The sequence below is a fragment of the Agelaius phoeniceus genome, chromosome Z (assembly GCF_051311805.1).
Source record: "Agelaius phoeniceus isolate bAgePho1 chromosome Z, bAgePho1.hap1, whole genome shotgun sequence".
Classification (NCBI taxonomy): Eukaryota; Metazoa; Chordata; class Aves; order Passeriformes; family Icteridae; genus Agelaius; species Agelaius phoeniceus.
The window spans coordinates 47,070,638-47,087,478 of record NC_135303.1 but is presented as its reverse complement, the minus strand read 5'-3'; the positions used below and the strand labels follow the sequence as shown (position 1 = coordinate 47,087,478).

Here is a 16,841-nt window from a genome sequence, read left to right as displayed (position 1 = left end):
GAAGTAAGCAAAGCAAAACTTCTTCTCTTAAGACTCATTTCTTGTGGGTTTGAAGAGCTGCTTAGAGCGGTGATGGCACCAGGGGTGAGCAAGCCGCTACTCAGGCTGAAATTCGAGTTTTCACAAACTGTGCATTATTTTTCTGCCATGAAGTAAAAAATTCCAGTCCTTTTGGATGTAGAAAACAGTTAGAGCCTGTCTCCTAGTGTACGGATTTATTCTCTTAAGTACAACTTATACTCAGCTTGATGTTTGTCTCCTTTTAAGCAAAATTATTTGTAATGCCATCCTCGTCCCTTTCTTAGTATCCCCAAAATGGAAGAGAGGAATACAGAAGGATTTGTGTGTGGTTAGTTGTCAAAAAGACCCATAGATGATCATGATATGTACTAGTTTAAGACCCGCAGATGAACAAGTGTAGGCTGTCACTACAGAGATACCACTATGCTTTTCACTTAAACCTTGGAGAAGTTCACCAAACACCACATGAAGAAAGGCATACACACTTTAGTGTGATTGTTACTTGGACTTTGATGAGAAATGGGTTTGATTTTTGTAGTTACTGTTGTTATAACTTTTTGTTAGGTTTCACTTCTGATGCTCTTCACCCCACTGTTTGAGATTCACTCTATTGTAATGCCATTTTGCTTGAGATTTAATTCCAAATTACCTTTGATACAGGCTCCATTAAATTTTACAAGTTATATCCTTTGTGTCCCTTTGTAGGATGCAAAGTCTGAAATGGAGAATACAGTCTTACATCTTTCCATTCTTGAAGTCATTCCTAGGTGTGAGGTCAGTTCTCTGGCTTTTGAGGAAAGGTGAAACTCTTCTTCCTTGGTCACATCCTCTCTGCCTTCCCATGTGTTCGGCTCCTGGGCTGGCAGCTGGGAATAGAAGTCAGCACCCCTGACCGGGGTGTTGTGGTTTAGACATGACACTCTCCAATTTAGTGTTCCCACTGAAGCCACTCCAAACCACACATCTCCCCATCCCCTGCAGCAGAATGAGAGGAGAGTTGGAAGCACAAAAGGTGCAGATCATGGGTTGAGATAAGAACAATTTACTGGAAACAACAAGATAAGAAAAACAGTAATAACAACTATATAATTGAGAGAGGTGAGCAGCTAATATGCAACTGCTCACCACTATGCACAGCCCAAAAATACTCAATTGTAATGCTGCCCTGACCCCGGGCCCTTCCCCTGTCTTTGGAAAATGAGACTAGGTCTTGTAGAATAACGTCCAGGTCCTAGTCACGGCCCTTGCAGACTACTGCAAAAATTATTCCTATCCTGGCTGGAGCCAGGATGTAGGGTATTTCTCCCACTGAGCCTAGAGCATTTGCATTCGTTTTGATAATTCACTAGGAGATTTGGAAAGCAAAATTTAGTATAGAATCAAATTTTTCTGTCTAGTTCCCAGATACAAATAGTATTTCTGGAGATCATGTGAACTGGAGGAAAAATAATTGTCAGGTAAAATTAATTTTAGGATTAGAGCTGCTAGCTCCAAGTTGACCTTACACGGTTGGAGAAGCAGCTACTTCAGAAATCTCTGCTGCCTAACTTTTCTTCCACTGAAGTAGCTCTCCAGTGAATTATAAGTGAGCCCAGCATTTCTCTATCCAGGGTTGCCTCAGGTAGCCTGACTGCCACTGTGGTAAGTTTGCAGTGGGTAAGAAAGCTCAACAAGCTCAACATAGTCTAGGTTGTCTGTGCTTTGGGTTCTGCGCCCTGGGAGCTGTGGATATTTTGCAAGCTCATTGCAGCCTGCAATTTCTGACTGCAGGGCTATTGGTGTAAAATCCTGGGCAGGAACTGAACAGTGCAGCCAAAGTAGGTATTGATGCCGCTGCAGCCCCTGAGTTATGGAGCCTGAGAGCAAATGTGAGAGCAGCCACATCAGGCCTATGCTGCCACAGGCCAGGCGTGCTGCTTTCTGTACAGGAACAGTCTGTTACTGTGATGGATCTGTGTGTTTATAATAACCTTAAAGCACTGCAGTTCCAAAGTAACTTTTATGTTGTGCATCTGTAGCTGCTCTCTCCAGCATTGCACATTTTTCCTCAGTCCCAACAATTTTCACTTTGCTAGAGGTAAAAGTTCAGTTCCCTTTTGTATCCTAAGTCATAGGCCACTAGTGTTATACCCAGCTAAAACCAGTAAAGTGACTGAAGGAACCTTTTTTTTCCCCTCCTAGATTGAAAAAAATAAGAAAGGCACCATTTTGGTCCTGTCCTCTGGCAATGTAGCAAGTGTTTACTGAATATATGCATGAACATTGACAAGGATAGTCTTTTCTTGATTTTGATTTTTGTGGTTGTTCCTGTTACAGACCTTTCACAATTCTTAAGGCAATTTGTTATTCATCCTAAAGTGTACATAGTTTTCAGGATTTTCACGAGAAATCCACATCAGAACCTTTGTGATAGCTAAGCAACACTAGTAACACGGGAACAGACCCATCAATATTACTGCAAACAGTGGTCTGGGTCTTCCCTTAAGCTTGTGTGTGCATTCCGGGTCGGAGTGTGTGGGTTAGCACTGCTGTTTTCCTTTGCACTACTTCTCGTGCTCCACAGGGGGGTAGCAGAAGGAAGTGGGAGGCCGGTTGAAACCGTTTCATGTATCAGCGTTTACACCACCGGCTGTAGAAAGCTTTGTTAAAGAGGTATTTGTAACCAAGACCACAGAGCCTCTCATTGTTGAAAAGAAGTGCTTAATGAGCCAGCTAATACAGTGGTTGAACAGATGGGATCTCTACGAATGTGAAAGTAAGAAAAAGCTGGAGTAAGAGACAGCTCTCTGCGTGTTGTGGAAGGAGGGGTTGTATGTTGGAGTCTGGAAGGTTTACTTGGGAAATTTTCAGTCTTTGTGGCAATAAGTTACGTCACAAAGGTTCAGATTTTGAAGCAAATCAGTCATGGTTTCAGATTTTGAAGCAAATCAGTCATGATATGTATTCAGCTTGAAAGTGATACAAACTTTGCAACAACTGATCAGAGTGAAGAAAAAAAAAAGAGGCACTCTTTTTTCTCTATGTGTGATACCTGGTGACATAACTTTTAAGTACCATTACTAAGCTTTCAGTTGTGAAAAGCTTGACAATAACAATTCCGTCCAAAGAGTTACAAGTGTTCTGAATTCCAGAAAAATCTTAATTTGATTGAAAATCTAATTATCCTTGAGAGACAAAAAACAAGTTACTTTTCAATGACGAACTAGAAACAAGAAAAATCAGATGCATTTTTCTTAGCTGGAATATGCAATCACAGGCAAATAAAAAAACACAAATGGGATTTTAAATGGGAAAACTCTTAGATTTTGTCGAGTCAGCACAAAAAACTAATTTTTATTTTTTCCCCCACAAAGTTTTCTTTCTTTTGGAGGTATAATACCATATAGAAATGCCTGTGTTCTGGTTATGGCTATAGTAAAAATTTCCCCTCAGTCGCTGTTCTAGTGCTCTGTTTTGGATTCAGAATAAGATTGGTGTTGATAACACACTGATGTTGTGGGTTTTGCTGAGTCATGTTAATCCTAAATCAAGGACTTCTTTTTTCCCGGTCTCATGCTGTGCCAGGGAGGGAGTGGAGGGAGTACGCAAACAAAACTGGGAAGGAGCATAGCTGGGACAGGTGACCTAAACTGATTGAAGGGATATTCTACACCATGGAATGTCATGCCCACTATATAAACTGAGGGAGTTACCCAGAGGGTGGTCATTCTGGATTTGGGAATAGGATCTGGCATTTGTCAATGGGTGCAGAGCAATTGTGTTGTGCATCGCTAGTTTTTCCCTTTTTTATTATTATTACATCATTTACCCTTGTTATAATGTTTTACTTTATTTTCAGTTATTAAGCTTTTCTTATATCAACATATAAGTTTTACTTTGATTCCACTCCCTGTTCCACCAGAGTGCAGGAGGAAAGAAGGAGGGTTTGAGTAAGTGGCTGTGTGGTGTTTAACTTCCAGCTGGGCTTAAAACTATGACAGCCTGATATTCAGTATGGTGGTTATATATAAGACTTTTTGTCTATATAAAGAAAACCCCTTTGTTTTAATGGGCTTTCTACATGCATTTCTCACTCATTACAGGCATTCCCAAATAGTCTTAATTTATATATTGGAAATAAATGTTTAATGGCACATCTTTGTGCATTTTTTCATAGCTTTTTAATGTGGTACTTAAAGAGGAGAATCATGGGGTAAGAAATTGGCAAGCTAAATACAGTTGTTTAAAATCAGGTATTTGAAATTTGCATTCTGGAAAAATGTGGTGAGCATAATATGATTTGTTGATCTGTTCTCTATCTTCATCCCGAGAAGAAGATACACTTTGTAGCTTCCTTAGTTTTTCAAGCATGCAGTTAAATGTGAATTGCAAGAAGACTAATATGTACTTTCTGTGTAAGATTGGAATTATTGGTGGAACTGGCCTGGATGATCCGGATATCTTAGAAGGAAGAACAGAAAAATATGTTGACACTCCTTATGGCAAGGTCTGTATAATCTATTTATTTATTACTGAAAGTTTTTGCCAATTCTCAAGATGTTTGTATGCTTTAAGAATTTTCAGGGTGGTAAATGAACGTATAAAGGAGGTGCTGGCACAACTATTTTTAGTTGCTATGAATTGTGGGATTCTTAGTTTGCAAAAACAAAGTATTATTGCAAAGATTATGTGCAAAGGAGGCTGTACCTCTTCTCATTTGTAGATTGGATGAATTTAGAAACTCACTGCTGAATTTGCAATCAAGGGATAAACCCTCTCTTTCAATTTTGTACTGATGCATGACATGTATTATCTATCAGATTGGTCCAGGAACCTTTCTGAATTGCAGAAAACTCTCCTTTGAGGTATATGAGATACCATTTTCCCCTGTAACTAATGAATTATGTTTTACATGCCAATGTAAGATCATGCTTATACCCACATCATTTGAAAATTATTTGAAAATTAAGCTCTGAAATGGTATTTGTGAGGCTGGTACACCTAAACAATTCTCCTTTACATTGCTTCCGCCCTTTTCCTTCAGCAGAAGGGAGTGGTGGCTGGGGCTGTTGCTCTATAAGCAGCGCTGGGTACATTTTGAAGGACAATTCCTGGCACAAGGCATTTATTGTACAACCAGGCAAGACAAAAGATGAGGGAGTTTTATAGGCAGGAAGTCAAGGGGGAAGGATGTTCTAGTTGTCACATGAAGCTCATAGAAGAATTGGATCTTAGATAATCATGTCATAGGACATGGGGAGTCTGGGTGCTTTATAATTGCCATTGGAATTATATCTTATGCAGTCTATCAGTGTATGCTGGTATACATACAAAAAAATCTGGTATCTGATAGCAAGTGCTATTTTGTTACTGGAAGCTTGCCAGAAAACTCAGTGGTATGGTGTGTGATTGAAAACCAAATCCATGCCTCCACTCAAAAATGCTTTAAAATGGAGTATGAAGAGCAAGAGGAGTTTGTATCCACACCATAGGAAGGGGAAGTATATTAAAGGAAGTGAAAACATAATCAGAAGAATGCACTTGACTTTTCTATCCTCTTTCAGAATTAGTGAACAAATTGTAGTAGAATGAAGGGAACTTACCTCCTCTGTTTTCTTTACTCTGGCTTCCAAAAGTAGCCAGCTTTGGTCTGAAGGAGAATCCACTGGATAAACCAAAGCAGTTGCCATTGCATTTCCTGTTTCTTGAGAATCATGGATGTTCATCACAGCATGGATGTGTTTGGAGACTGCTGACAAAGCAGAAGTAATACTATGCTTGTAGCAGATATAAACTGAAGCTTTCCTATCTAGGACAGATGGAACACTTCTCCCTCACAGAGTTCTGTTCAGATCAGAGTTAAGGGCACAGTGGCAGCATGGAATTTGAAGATCTGTTCTGTCACAGCATTGAGGTGTCACAGGATTTGGGGAATGCAAATTCTGCAGTGCAGTAAGTGGCCTACAGTAGGGTTCAGTGTTCCTGGGAAGAGTAGGAATACTTGCAGGATGGCTCCTGCATGAAGGAGTGAGATAATCTTCATCGGCCGTGCAGCTTTGGTCAGTATAGAGGGCTTTTTTACTATTTTCTTTTAACTAATAAGTAGCTTATCTAGTGGTTTGGGGTTTTTTTCTGTGTTCTTCACAGAATGTAACATAAATAGCAAAAAATTAATGTTGGTGCCTGTTGTGGATTGTGAGAGACCTTAATCAATGGACTGCCTGTGTCTGAACCTGCATGTTACATATTTAGCATAGGCTGAACTTAAAACATAAGAGCTCGTGAAATTTTTTTCTTTTTGTGAGGGGGATGAGAATAGAACTGAGATACCATGGTATGAATCCAAGCCTGAATTTGAGATAATGTCCTGAGTTGAACTGGGCCTTTTAAACTGACCTAAATGGAGTCAGGACACAGTCAAAGACAGCACAGCCAAACAGGAAGCTTTTATCCTTTTACCTGTAATGGCCTGTCTTCCTTCTTTCTCTCTATAGATCTGAACTTCTGATAATCAGGCCATTGACCTGATAGTTGTTTAATGTAGATTTCCTCCTGTATAGAATCACATTAACTTCAGCAACTAAATGCAGTTTGCAGTTCAGCTGATGATTCAGACTTACTGTAAGATGTGCAGAGCTTAGTCCACAAGTTACAGTTGCACAAAGTGCAGTGGATTTTGATTGAAGAAAAAAAGCCTCAAATTCAATTAGTATTATTAATTATAAGTAGGTGGATCAATATTCTCTTACTTTGCTGCTGAGACTATTTAGTATTCAGGAAGGAGGTGTTACACAACCTACCATTCATTTTAGATCTACATAGTTGAGGAGAACAGCTATTGCTGAATGCAAGAGGGCAGTTTTATTTTTATTGAAGTGTGCCTGGAAAAGTTTAGAAGTTTATAGTTTCCTAAAGGTATGTTTTGTTCTCAATTGTTACTGTTCCAACCAAATTGGGACTTTTCTGCCATAAAGATACTTTTTCATAGAGCTGTGAAATCAGTGGAGACATAATCTGCCTGAAATTTTAAGAAGTAAAGGGTTTAATTTAAATAAACTTCAGAATTTTGTGGCCTTTGATTTCCTGAGAAACAGACATGAAACATCAACCTATTTAGTTCAAGCAAAACTAGGAAGAATGAGAATGAATGAATGAATATCAAAAGGAAATTGCAAGGCATAGTTACTAGAATGTATGTCTGTTTCCTTCTGTCGTGTAAAAATGCAAAGTGTATAATTCCATTTCACTTTAACCTTTAATTCTTAAGTTTCTAGACAAGAAAAGATTTTTGACTGAAAAGCTTTCTGGGGTAGATGTTCCTTGGCACCTTTGACATTTGACAGCAGCAAAATACATTTTTCTTTAATGAAAATTGCTATTTTCTTTTCTTTTAAAAGATTAATAATAGCTTACTTTTTCTTTATAGAGAGTTTTTGAATTGTCTTCTGCTTTGGCCTTCTTGAATCCTAAGAATCATTTAACTACAAAATTTAGCATTAGGGAATGTGGGAAATATGGAAAGGTTTAAAAGAAACTATTATGACAATTTTTTGCTGTTCTCTATGTTGACGTTGGTCCTCTATGATCTATCAAGTTACATTAGTAATAGTGAAAATGCAGAACAAGAGTTTTTAAAAAAAACTAAGTATACTTACTTACAGCTCTTAATATTACTGCTGTCTTTTCTCCTTGGCTTCCTCCATTTTCACTACATCAAAAATTTAGCATTCTATGAGTTATATCTTTGGGATATGGAAAATATCCCAAAACCTTTTGAGATTCTATCTCCAGATATGGAAAATATTAGTCTCCTACAGGATAATAGAGGCTGTTCCAAGCAATTTTATCCTCATCATTGAATTTTGAAGCTCCTAAAAGCTTTTTTCAGAATATATTTTCAGTTAGATTCTCTTCCTTTCTGGATGACAGATCTTGATTCTGAATCACCTTCCCTGGTGGGCAAGAGATCTTCCCACTCTAGAAAATTGTTGTAGGGGCTCTGTGGTTTTTTCTGGTCATAAATATATCTGGCAAACAAACAGGGGGTAGTTCCACCTTTCAATTGAGTGATTTTTGCTTGCATCAGGAAAACCTGATGCATCAGGAAAACCTGACCATGTAACATAATACTTAAGTTCTTGTTCTACCTCCCCAAAACAATGCACATTGTTTGGTTCCTAAACTAGCTCACAGGTTGAATAGAGGCTTGCAGAACCTCTGAAGTACTTTTTCATCATTAGTGTTCTGTATACATTCTGTTTTCTGTTCAAACTAGCCTCTGAGAAGGGAGACCAAGGGAAAAATTAATTCTGTAGAGAACACATGAACGGTACTTTATGCATATTTACACTATAGACAAAGGGGATTTTTTCCAATTTTTAGTTATTGTAGTAATTTGAGGTTAATTGCCCAGGGTTTTATTCTTTCTTTTCTGTTTTGCAATAATGAGTAATATATATCATACTTATATTTTGTGAAAAGAGGGAAGACATTTATGAATTTTTAATGTTTGAGAACTTTTTCTTGGACCTTTTATTAAATCATCCTTTAAAAATACAGTATTAGAGCTTTGATTTCAAATTGTACCATTGAAAATTTTTACTATTTTATCATCACTCCTGGCTATGACCATGATGCTAGTAGAGAGGTACAGCACTTGGAAAGAAGTAGTGGGAGAAAGAAAGCAGAATGGAAGTATACATTAGCTATGTTACATGGTTAACATATGGTTTGAAATGTCTGTTTCTGTAACTTTATGCACATATCAATAGTTGGTCCAGCTATTCAATCTCTTTACAAACAACCTGGATGAAGGGATAGAATGACCCCTGAGCCAGTTTGCAGATGATACAAAACTGGGGGGAGTGGCTGAGACACCCAGAGGCTTTTCTGCCACTCAGAGGGACCTTAGTCTGGAGAAGTGGGCATAGAGAAACCTAATGGAATTTTAACAAGGACAAGTTTAGAATCCTGAACCTGGGGTTGAATTCTCACCTGGGGTGGGAATAACCCCAAGTACCAGCACAGCTGAGGGCTGACCTGCTGGAAAGCAGCTCTTGGAGAAGAACCTGGGGTGGTGGATGACAAGTTCACCCTTGCAGTCAGGAGGGCCAATGCTGTCTTGGGGTTCAGCAGCTAGAGTGTGGCCAGCAGGTCAAGGGCTGTGATTCTCCCTCCACCTGGCCCTGGTGAGGCTACATCTGAGTGCTGGGTTGAGTTCTGGGCTCCTCAGTGAAAGAAATACCAGGAGCTACTGGAAAGGGTCTGGCAGAGCCATAGAGGTGATTCAGGGTCTGGAGCGTCTCTCTTACGGGGAGAGACTGTGGAAGCTGAGCCTTCTTAGTCCAGGGAAGAGAAGACTGAGGGGGATCTTGTCAGCACACACAAATATTTTAAAGGTCAGTGCCCAGCGGATGATACCAGACTCTTTTCAGTGGTGCTTAGTGACAGGATAAGCAGTAATGGCCATAAACTAAAACACAATATGAGTAAGAATTTCTTTACATTGAAGGTGGCAGAGCACTGGAACAGGCTGGCCAGTGAGGTCATGGGGCCTTCCTTGCTGGAGACACTCAGACCACCTGGATATATCCCTGTGTAACCTGCTCTAGGCGAGTCTGCCTTGGCAGGGAGGCTGGACTAGCAGACCTCCACGAGTCTTTTCCAACCCTAACAATTCTGTGATTGTGTGATCTTTATTTAACGTCTTTTAATGAGGCATGGTGCAGTATCTGCAATTCTTTGCTTAAACTGTCCACCCATCATTTAGCAGTGCTGTCTTTGTTCCAAGTGTTTCTTTTTCTCTTCCATTTTTCTAGAAATCATGTGACAGAAAGATACTCAGTAAATCATGTGGAAAATGTGTGCAGAATGCACTTTGTGGAAATCCATGCAAAGGTGTCAGCCAGACTGTTACACAACCATCCTGAAGCCTTTTGAAGTGCTAGGATATGAGCAGATAGGGAAGGAAACCCTGGCTACAGCAACTAGATTTTGAAGCCTGTGAATTTCAAAGCTGTTATGTTCTTTCTGCATCGTCAATGTATGCCAGAATTTAGGGGAGTTCTGTAATGGGAATGAGTATCAAACTACCCTAAGTCTTTTGAAAATGGGTATAAACTTAAATCTACCTCTTGGAATAAATTTTAATCTGTTACTTATAAAGCAAAGAGCCCGGTGTTCAGTTTGCTGACCTTTTTAATGGGAGGCAAGAACTTTTGCTGGAAATCCTCTTTAGTTTTTAAGACTATTTTTGTAGTCTTTTGGGGTCTTAAGTTCCCAATTGTAATAAGTGCTTATTACTTAACACAGTGAATGTGTGTAAACAAAACAAAATCCCAAGTGCTAATTTTTGTGAACCTTCCTTGTTATGGAATGTTGCAACTGTAAGTTGCTGTGGCCAGTAGACAGCAAAGCTTTTGCCCTGTGAGAAATTTCGCTCTTAAAGCCATGTTTGTTTGAGAAGAGTGTATGTAAGGTAAAGATTAAACACTTAAATATCAATAGTTTAATACTAAATGGATACTTGAAAAAAAAAAAAAGAAGAAGAAGAAGAAGTCAGAATAACTACTGTTCTAAACATAAATTTTCTGGAATATTCAGTTTTTTTTAAAAGAAGTAGTAAGTGTCTGCCAGAATTTCAGCCTTGGTGATTGAGTAAGTTATAGTGCTTTAGAGAGCTTTCAAATGAATAATTACCAAAGAGCAGTTCAATAGGAAGTAGAAGATTATGGGCTTTTAGAAATGGGTATCTTAAACGTGGGACTCCCATATCACTTCACTGTCAACCTCTGCAAATTTTCAAGTGTATAATAAAATCAACAGCTGTAAAATAAATGCTAATTGAAATCTTGCATCTAGCATTATAATTCTATTTCTTTTCTATCAAATAGCTGGCAGCAGAACATTTGTAAATGCAAATGTGTGAGTCAAGACACTTGCAAACTTGTGATCAGTAAATAAACCGTGGTTTTGTTAGTAGCTGTTTTAACAAAAAGGAAAGCTATGGTATAGTATATATCAGATCCCTGAAGGCCAGGAGCAGAACACAGCCCATAGAGCAGTTAATTTATTGTAATGGTGATTGATGACTTGGAGGCTGCCTCTTGTGGGCACAATGACCCGTCTCCGTGGCAAGGTACACATTCCAGCTGGACAGCTAAAATCAAAATGTTCAATTGTTCTGGCTGGTTGGTAGTCAGGAAGATTGTATTTTCTTGTTGTATAGCTGTAAGAGAAATCCCTGGGCAGAGCAAATACAGCACTGCTTCTGCCACTTATGTACCAGAATTTCTCTGTTGTATCACATTTCATTTCCCAAAAGCAGGACTCCCAGCAGCTGGGAAGAGCGAGTTTTTCAGGAAGGTGGGGTTGAGTGAGGGATGGGTTGGAGGAATCCAGACCTCTTCACACCCTGCTGTGAGCCCAAGTTAGAAAGGGGACAGAGAAGAGAATGGTGAGTGTTATGGAAAAGCACAGATTAAATGGTTTTTATGTTGGAAGGGGGCTTTAGTAGAGAATGGCACCTATTTAGCAAAAAGAAACTGAAGTTTACAGGAAAGAGTGAGTCATGCTAACCAATTTGATGGTAACATGTGCATGCTACTATTTTTGTGTTTGAAATACTCTTTTGATATGTTAGAAAGTATTACAGTTTCAAACCCTAAAGTAAAGAGTTGCAATGTTAATTTTTGTATGAACACAGAAAATTTGTAGTTATCCTTCCTGTTTCAAGTTTGATCTTCCTGTTCCAGGCTGTTTTACTAACCAGCCATATCAAAATACGGGGCTGAGCTCAAGAAAACATGAGAGTACAATGGTAACCAGTATTTTCTTCTGTAACTATTGTGGTTATTTTTAGGTGGTAGTAAAGGTTTGTAATGGGATTGTCAGATGGTAACTCATTCTTACATGTTTGTTTTGCAGCCATCAGATGCTCTGATTTTGGGAAAGATCAAAAATGTGGACTGTGTGCTCTTGGCAAGGTAAATGAGCATTTTAAGTGCGTCTGTATTAAACATCTTAAAGTCTTCTCAGAATTTTTTCTTTTCATTAGGTGAACTGAATTTCTATGCTTACATGATCTTACTTTGTATTGTTGCTGGCAAAGTCCAGCACAGATTTCGGTTTTTTCATAAGCAAGTTTGATGCTGCAAGGACTGAGAGTATTAAAAAGGCTGTCTAGGTTAGGTAAAAAAATCTAGTGGGAGGTATTACCCTAGTAAGAATGGTGGTCTGCAGGGCCACCTGCTCTGATGGTGGATAGGTGATGCTGATAACCTTACTAATTAGTTCATCTGCTCACTATGTTTGCAGATTTCCTTTGTGAAATAGAGAAAATGTTAGCTTCCAGATGAACTATGTCTCTGGGACCACTGTAAACTCTCCAAATCATTCCCTTAGGTTATTGAGTCCTCTTGCTGTTGCTATTATTGCTTAGGAGGCTGCATCCCCTGCAGTTCTCCCTCCTTGTATAATTTTTATTCAGACATTTTTACTATACTTGAAGAGACTCTGGAAGCAGGATCTGCAGATGAGTGTGTGGAAATTTCCCACTGGTGTAACCATGGATGTCTGGGACCAACATGCTATTGGACTAACACAGTTCATGGCACCTGGTCAGAATGGACAGAGCAGGTGCTGATGACAGCATCTCTCAGCAGGCCAAGTCAAGTTAATTAGTCAAGCACAGGATCCATCCAGGGAATCTAGGCAGGGAGCCTTAGGAGGTAAGAGACAAGGCTGTAGTGTGTGTCTAAAGCCCATCCTGCTCTGGAGACAAAGTACAGATAGGTCTGAAGGCTGTTAGGGAGATTGGGCTGGGGTCTGGCACACTGTGACATAGCTCAGGCCAGGGGTGAAGACTGAGGCCTGAGCTTGGAGGCAGGAGCACCCAGGCTCACAGGCATCAGAAGTTTCTGTGGAGGCCCAGGGTGAGACTGGCCAGGGCACTTAGGACCCAGTGGTGCACTCAGGGCTCTGATTCTTTTCATTCCAGTGTTTTTCCATTAAAGCTGCTGACTGCTAACCATCTCTATGACACTTCTGTCTGTGGTTTTACTTTTCTTATCTTTCATGGACTTTGCTCATGTATTTTATCACACCTGGACAACATTTTTCTCATTTTCTCAAATGAACTGCTAAGTCAAGTTCTGATTGATGTACTGTTTCAAGCTAGACCTTGGATGACAGATGTCTGAACGACTTGGCTGTGGTTTACCTTCTCCCTGGGATTTATGACCATTCATATAGAAACCTCCTGAGTTTACTTTTAGGGCTAAGGTACCTGCAAATTTTTCTTTGTGTTTTGGCTTCTGAATCAGATTGGAAAAGAAAAGGCATATATATTCCATAAGAAGATTATGACAACAACTGCAATAAAGCAATAGATCTGTGTGCCTAGTAGCTTATCAGAAAGGCTAATGACAGCATGGGAATCCTGACTGACAGTGCTTGATCATGTTATGTGTAGTTCCTGAATGACCAAATTCTTAGGGCTTTTTGGCCTCTGAAAAAAATCAGTTGAGAAATTAAGTTCCTTCTTTTCTCTTGCATGGTTGAAAATAATTTTCTAATGTGTTTCATCATGTAAATGATGTGCTTCTGTAGCAAAGACAGAGATAGCACAAAAGCTTGTGCTTATAAGACCAACTATTTCCTGTCTTGGTGAAAAAGAATACTGCAGCAGTGTGAAGTCATACTTTTAATTTATGAAAGCTGTCAGATCACTTAAAGATCAAAGAGAAAAATGTGATGATTCTACTGTTTTCTTTGGAAAGATGACAGATTAGAACACAGTGTTCTGTGATGTGCCACTCTTTGTGTAGGAAAATACAAGCAATGCTTCTGGGCAGAAAATTTGTGGAGGCGCATATAAATCTTCCTTGTAGTGTTTGGAAAAGGGGTTTCAGAATCTATGGAACTGACTTAGAAGATTCAGAGAAAAATGCTCATTTTATTCTTGAGGCTGCTGAAATATATTTGAAGTGTATTTTTAAGGTTATTTTCATTACAGTCTTGAACTTAAAGTTTTGCATTTAGAAAGAAAATTATATCACTGCTTCTTAAATTGAATTCCAGGAGAAGCTCAATACATTTAGGAAAACAAAATATAGCAGAAGTAGCAGAAATGGTCAGTTCCACTTCCAATATTGTTAGGGGAAATATGTTTCCTGAAATTCTCCTTACTTGGAAGAAGGAAGGCAATTTGAGTCTGATTTATTTTACTCTCTTACTTCATGTATCTTTGCAGACATGGAAGGCATCATACAATTATGCCATCAAACGTCAATTACCGTGCCAATATCTGGGCATTGAAAGAGGAAAATTGTTCCCATGTATTAGTGACTACTGCCTGTGGCTCATTACGAGAGGAAATACAACCTGGTGATCTCGTCATAATTGACCAGTTCATTGACAGGTGAGTAAGAAGGAGGAAAAAGAGGAGAAATGGGGTTACACCATATAATAACATGTTCATCTTAAATTAAGTTTTTGTAAAATAAGATTATAGCCCCAGTTCTTCTGTCAATAAGCAAGATTCATTCAAGAAAATATGATAGGAAATGGGAATGTGATTATAAGAAGTTCTGTTCTAACAGACACAGAAGTACTAGGCTTTGAAGAATGGCCATAAATGAGCTAAAGTGTAGCTCTGTGGGAAGACTGTTCAGAAGTAAAAGAAATATTCCATCGTCAGATGTGGGAGAGAAACATGAATAAAAGCACAGGCCATTCCAAGCTTTATGAAGAATCTGAAATGAGATGGAGTGGTACAAGAAAGCATAGTAGGAGTCAGCTAGGTAAATATATGTCATAATAGTGAGATCCTGCAGAAGAGAGATAAATGCAGCACAGTAGCAAAAACAAGGAGGTTGTTTTAAAACAAGAATAGATGCTTACATATCTTATTTGTTAAGAAACATAAGGAAGTAAATTTTTTTCCAAAAGTCTCTGTACACCAGCTGGTCCTATCCTTCTTGATCATTGACTAGAAAAATTCAAGCAAAGCTAGGGGCAAAATAAAACTATATTTAAAGATCATCAGCAACACCAATAATTCAGAGATCTGGTTGCACATTTAAAAGGTAAATTTACTTTTAATACTTGGAGGAGTATTATATCTTGAAGTCTTATTTTGGAATTCCACATAGTTTGAAGTATTTAAAATGGCTTATGCAGCTTCATTGGGCATTTGTGGTGCTGCTGGTAGTTTTTAATTGCCAACTGAACATGTAAACCTAGATTTTTCCCCACTGCAGTGGGGATAGCACTGCAGTGCTATTCAAATTTTGACTTACTAACTTTTTTTTTGCATGTGTAACTGAAATTCCTTTTTTCTTGTAAGACTAGGTTTTAGGTACAGTGTATCTAAATTTCTAAGTACCCTGCAGGGGCAAGCCCCATATAAAATGCTTCCTGTTACTAGAGTGAATTTATGGGTGAATATGAGCTCTATTGCTGACAATACTCTTTTTTTTTTTTAGTATTGGTACTGATTTATGTAGGAAAGATGTTAAATAGACTTGGGGACATGGTTTGGATGCTTGTGAGTCAGTTATTTTGACTGCATTATCACCTGGCAGACTCCTGGGGAAGTGACAGGAGCCTCTATATGCCATTGGTGAACCACACCTGGAGCCCACACTGTATCCAGGTATGGGCTCTACACTGCAATTTGGACATTGTAGAGAGAGCCCAACAGTGGACTATGAAGATGCTAAAGGACTGGAGCATCTCTCCTGAGAGGAGAGTGAAGTGAGGAAGTGGGACTTCCCACTGAGGAAGTGGGACTGTTCAGCCTGGAGAAGACTAAACTCAAGGTGAATATCATTGATGTGCAGAAATACCTGAAGGGAGGGTTCATAGAAGAAGCCAAGCTCTGTCCAGCAGCACCCAGGATCAGAGGCAGTAGGAGCAGACTGAAACACAGGAGGGTCACTCTGAGCCTCAGTGAACGCTTTTTACTGAAGGTGACTGAGTACGGGCACAGGTTGCCCAGAGAGGTAGGCAGTCTCTGTCCTTGGAGATACTCAAAGCCATCTGGATATGGAACAGGACAACCCATTCTACGTGGACCTTCAGAGGCTACTTATACCCTCAGCTGTTCTGTTTTCATTTAGAGTTTATTCAGATGGTCACCGGTAGTAATAGTGTAGCCTATTTATGAACAGTGTTTTGTTTGGGCAAGTAAGTTTCTGTTTTGATGTAGGCAAGTGGAAACTTGTTCTGACTTGTTTAATGGCATCAGGAAACCAGAAAGCTTCTCAGAAAAGCATGTGAAAATGTTTCAGTGTGGAAAATTATATGTAATATGAAATTTTAAATCATCCCCAACATGCAGTTTAATTCATAAAACTGATACATTGTAGTAGTCTGTCTCTTTTTACAGCTGAATTTCTATGTCAAGTCATTTTCTCATAAAGTTCTGTGCCAGGGAGTGTTAGACTACCAGGTCTTTGGAGATAGGGTCTGCATTTAGCCCTTCACAGCAGTCCAAGAGCGATTGCATTATATAAGTCACTATGCCAACAGTCCTACTGATTAGAAGATATTTTCATGGGACAGAATATTGTAGTTGTCCACCAAAGTCTGAAAATATGGAATTTTTCTGAAATACCTTCTAATGGAAGATCAGGGTCATGCAAACAATGTTAAAAGTCTTGGAAATGTGGTGCTCGTTAAATCTGCAAAAACAGTCAGTTATTTCTCTTAAAAGGTACTCTGGCTTCTATATAGTGGTTAACCCCTGCCAGGCAGTACATAGGAAAGAAGTCATGGTCTAGGTGGCAAGGCTTTACTCAGGCCACTATTAAAACAGTGCCTTCTGGTGTCCAGGTACC

At 39.1% G+C, this 16,841-nt stretch overlaps 1 protein-coding gene across 1 annotated transcript in view; it reads left to right on the top strand.

Annotated features, from left to right (window-relative positions):
* MTAP (methylthioadenosine phosphorylase) overlaps nt 1–16,841 on the top strand; it is a 32,354-nt gene that overhangs the window by 719 nt on the left and 14,794 nt on the right. The window contains exons 2-4 of the mRNA XM_054652059.2: nt 4,421–4,507; nt 11,926–11,984; nt 14,252–14,419. Coding sequence (XP_054508034.1) covers nt 4,421–4,507; nt 11,926–11,984; nt 14,252–14,419 — 314 coding nt within the window. The remainder of the gene's footprint in view (nt 1–4,420; nt 4,508–11,925; nt 11,985–14,251; nt 14,420–16,841) is intronic.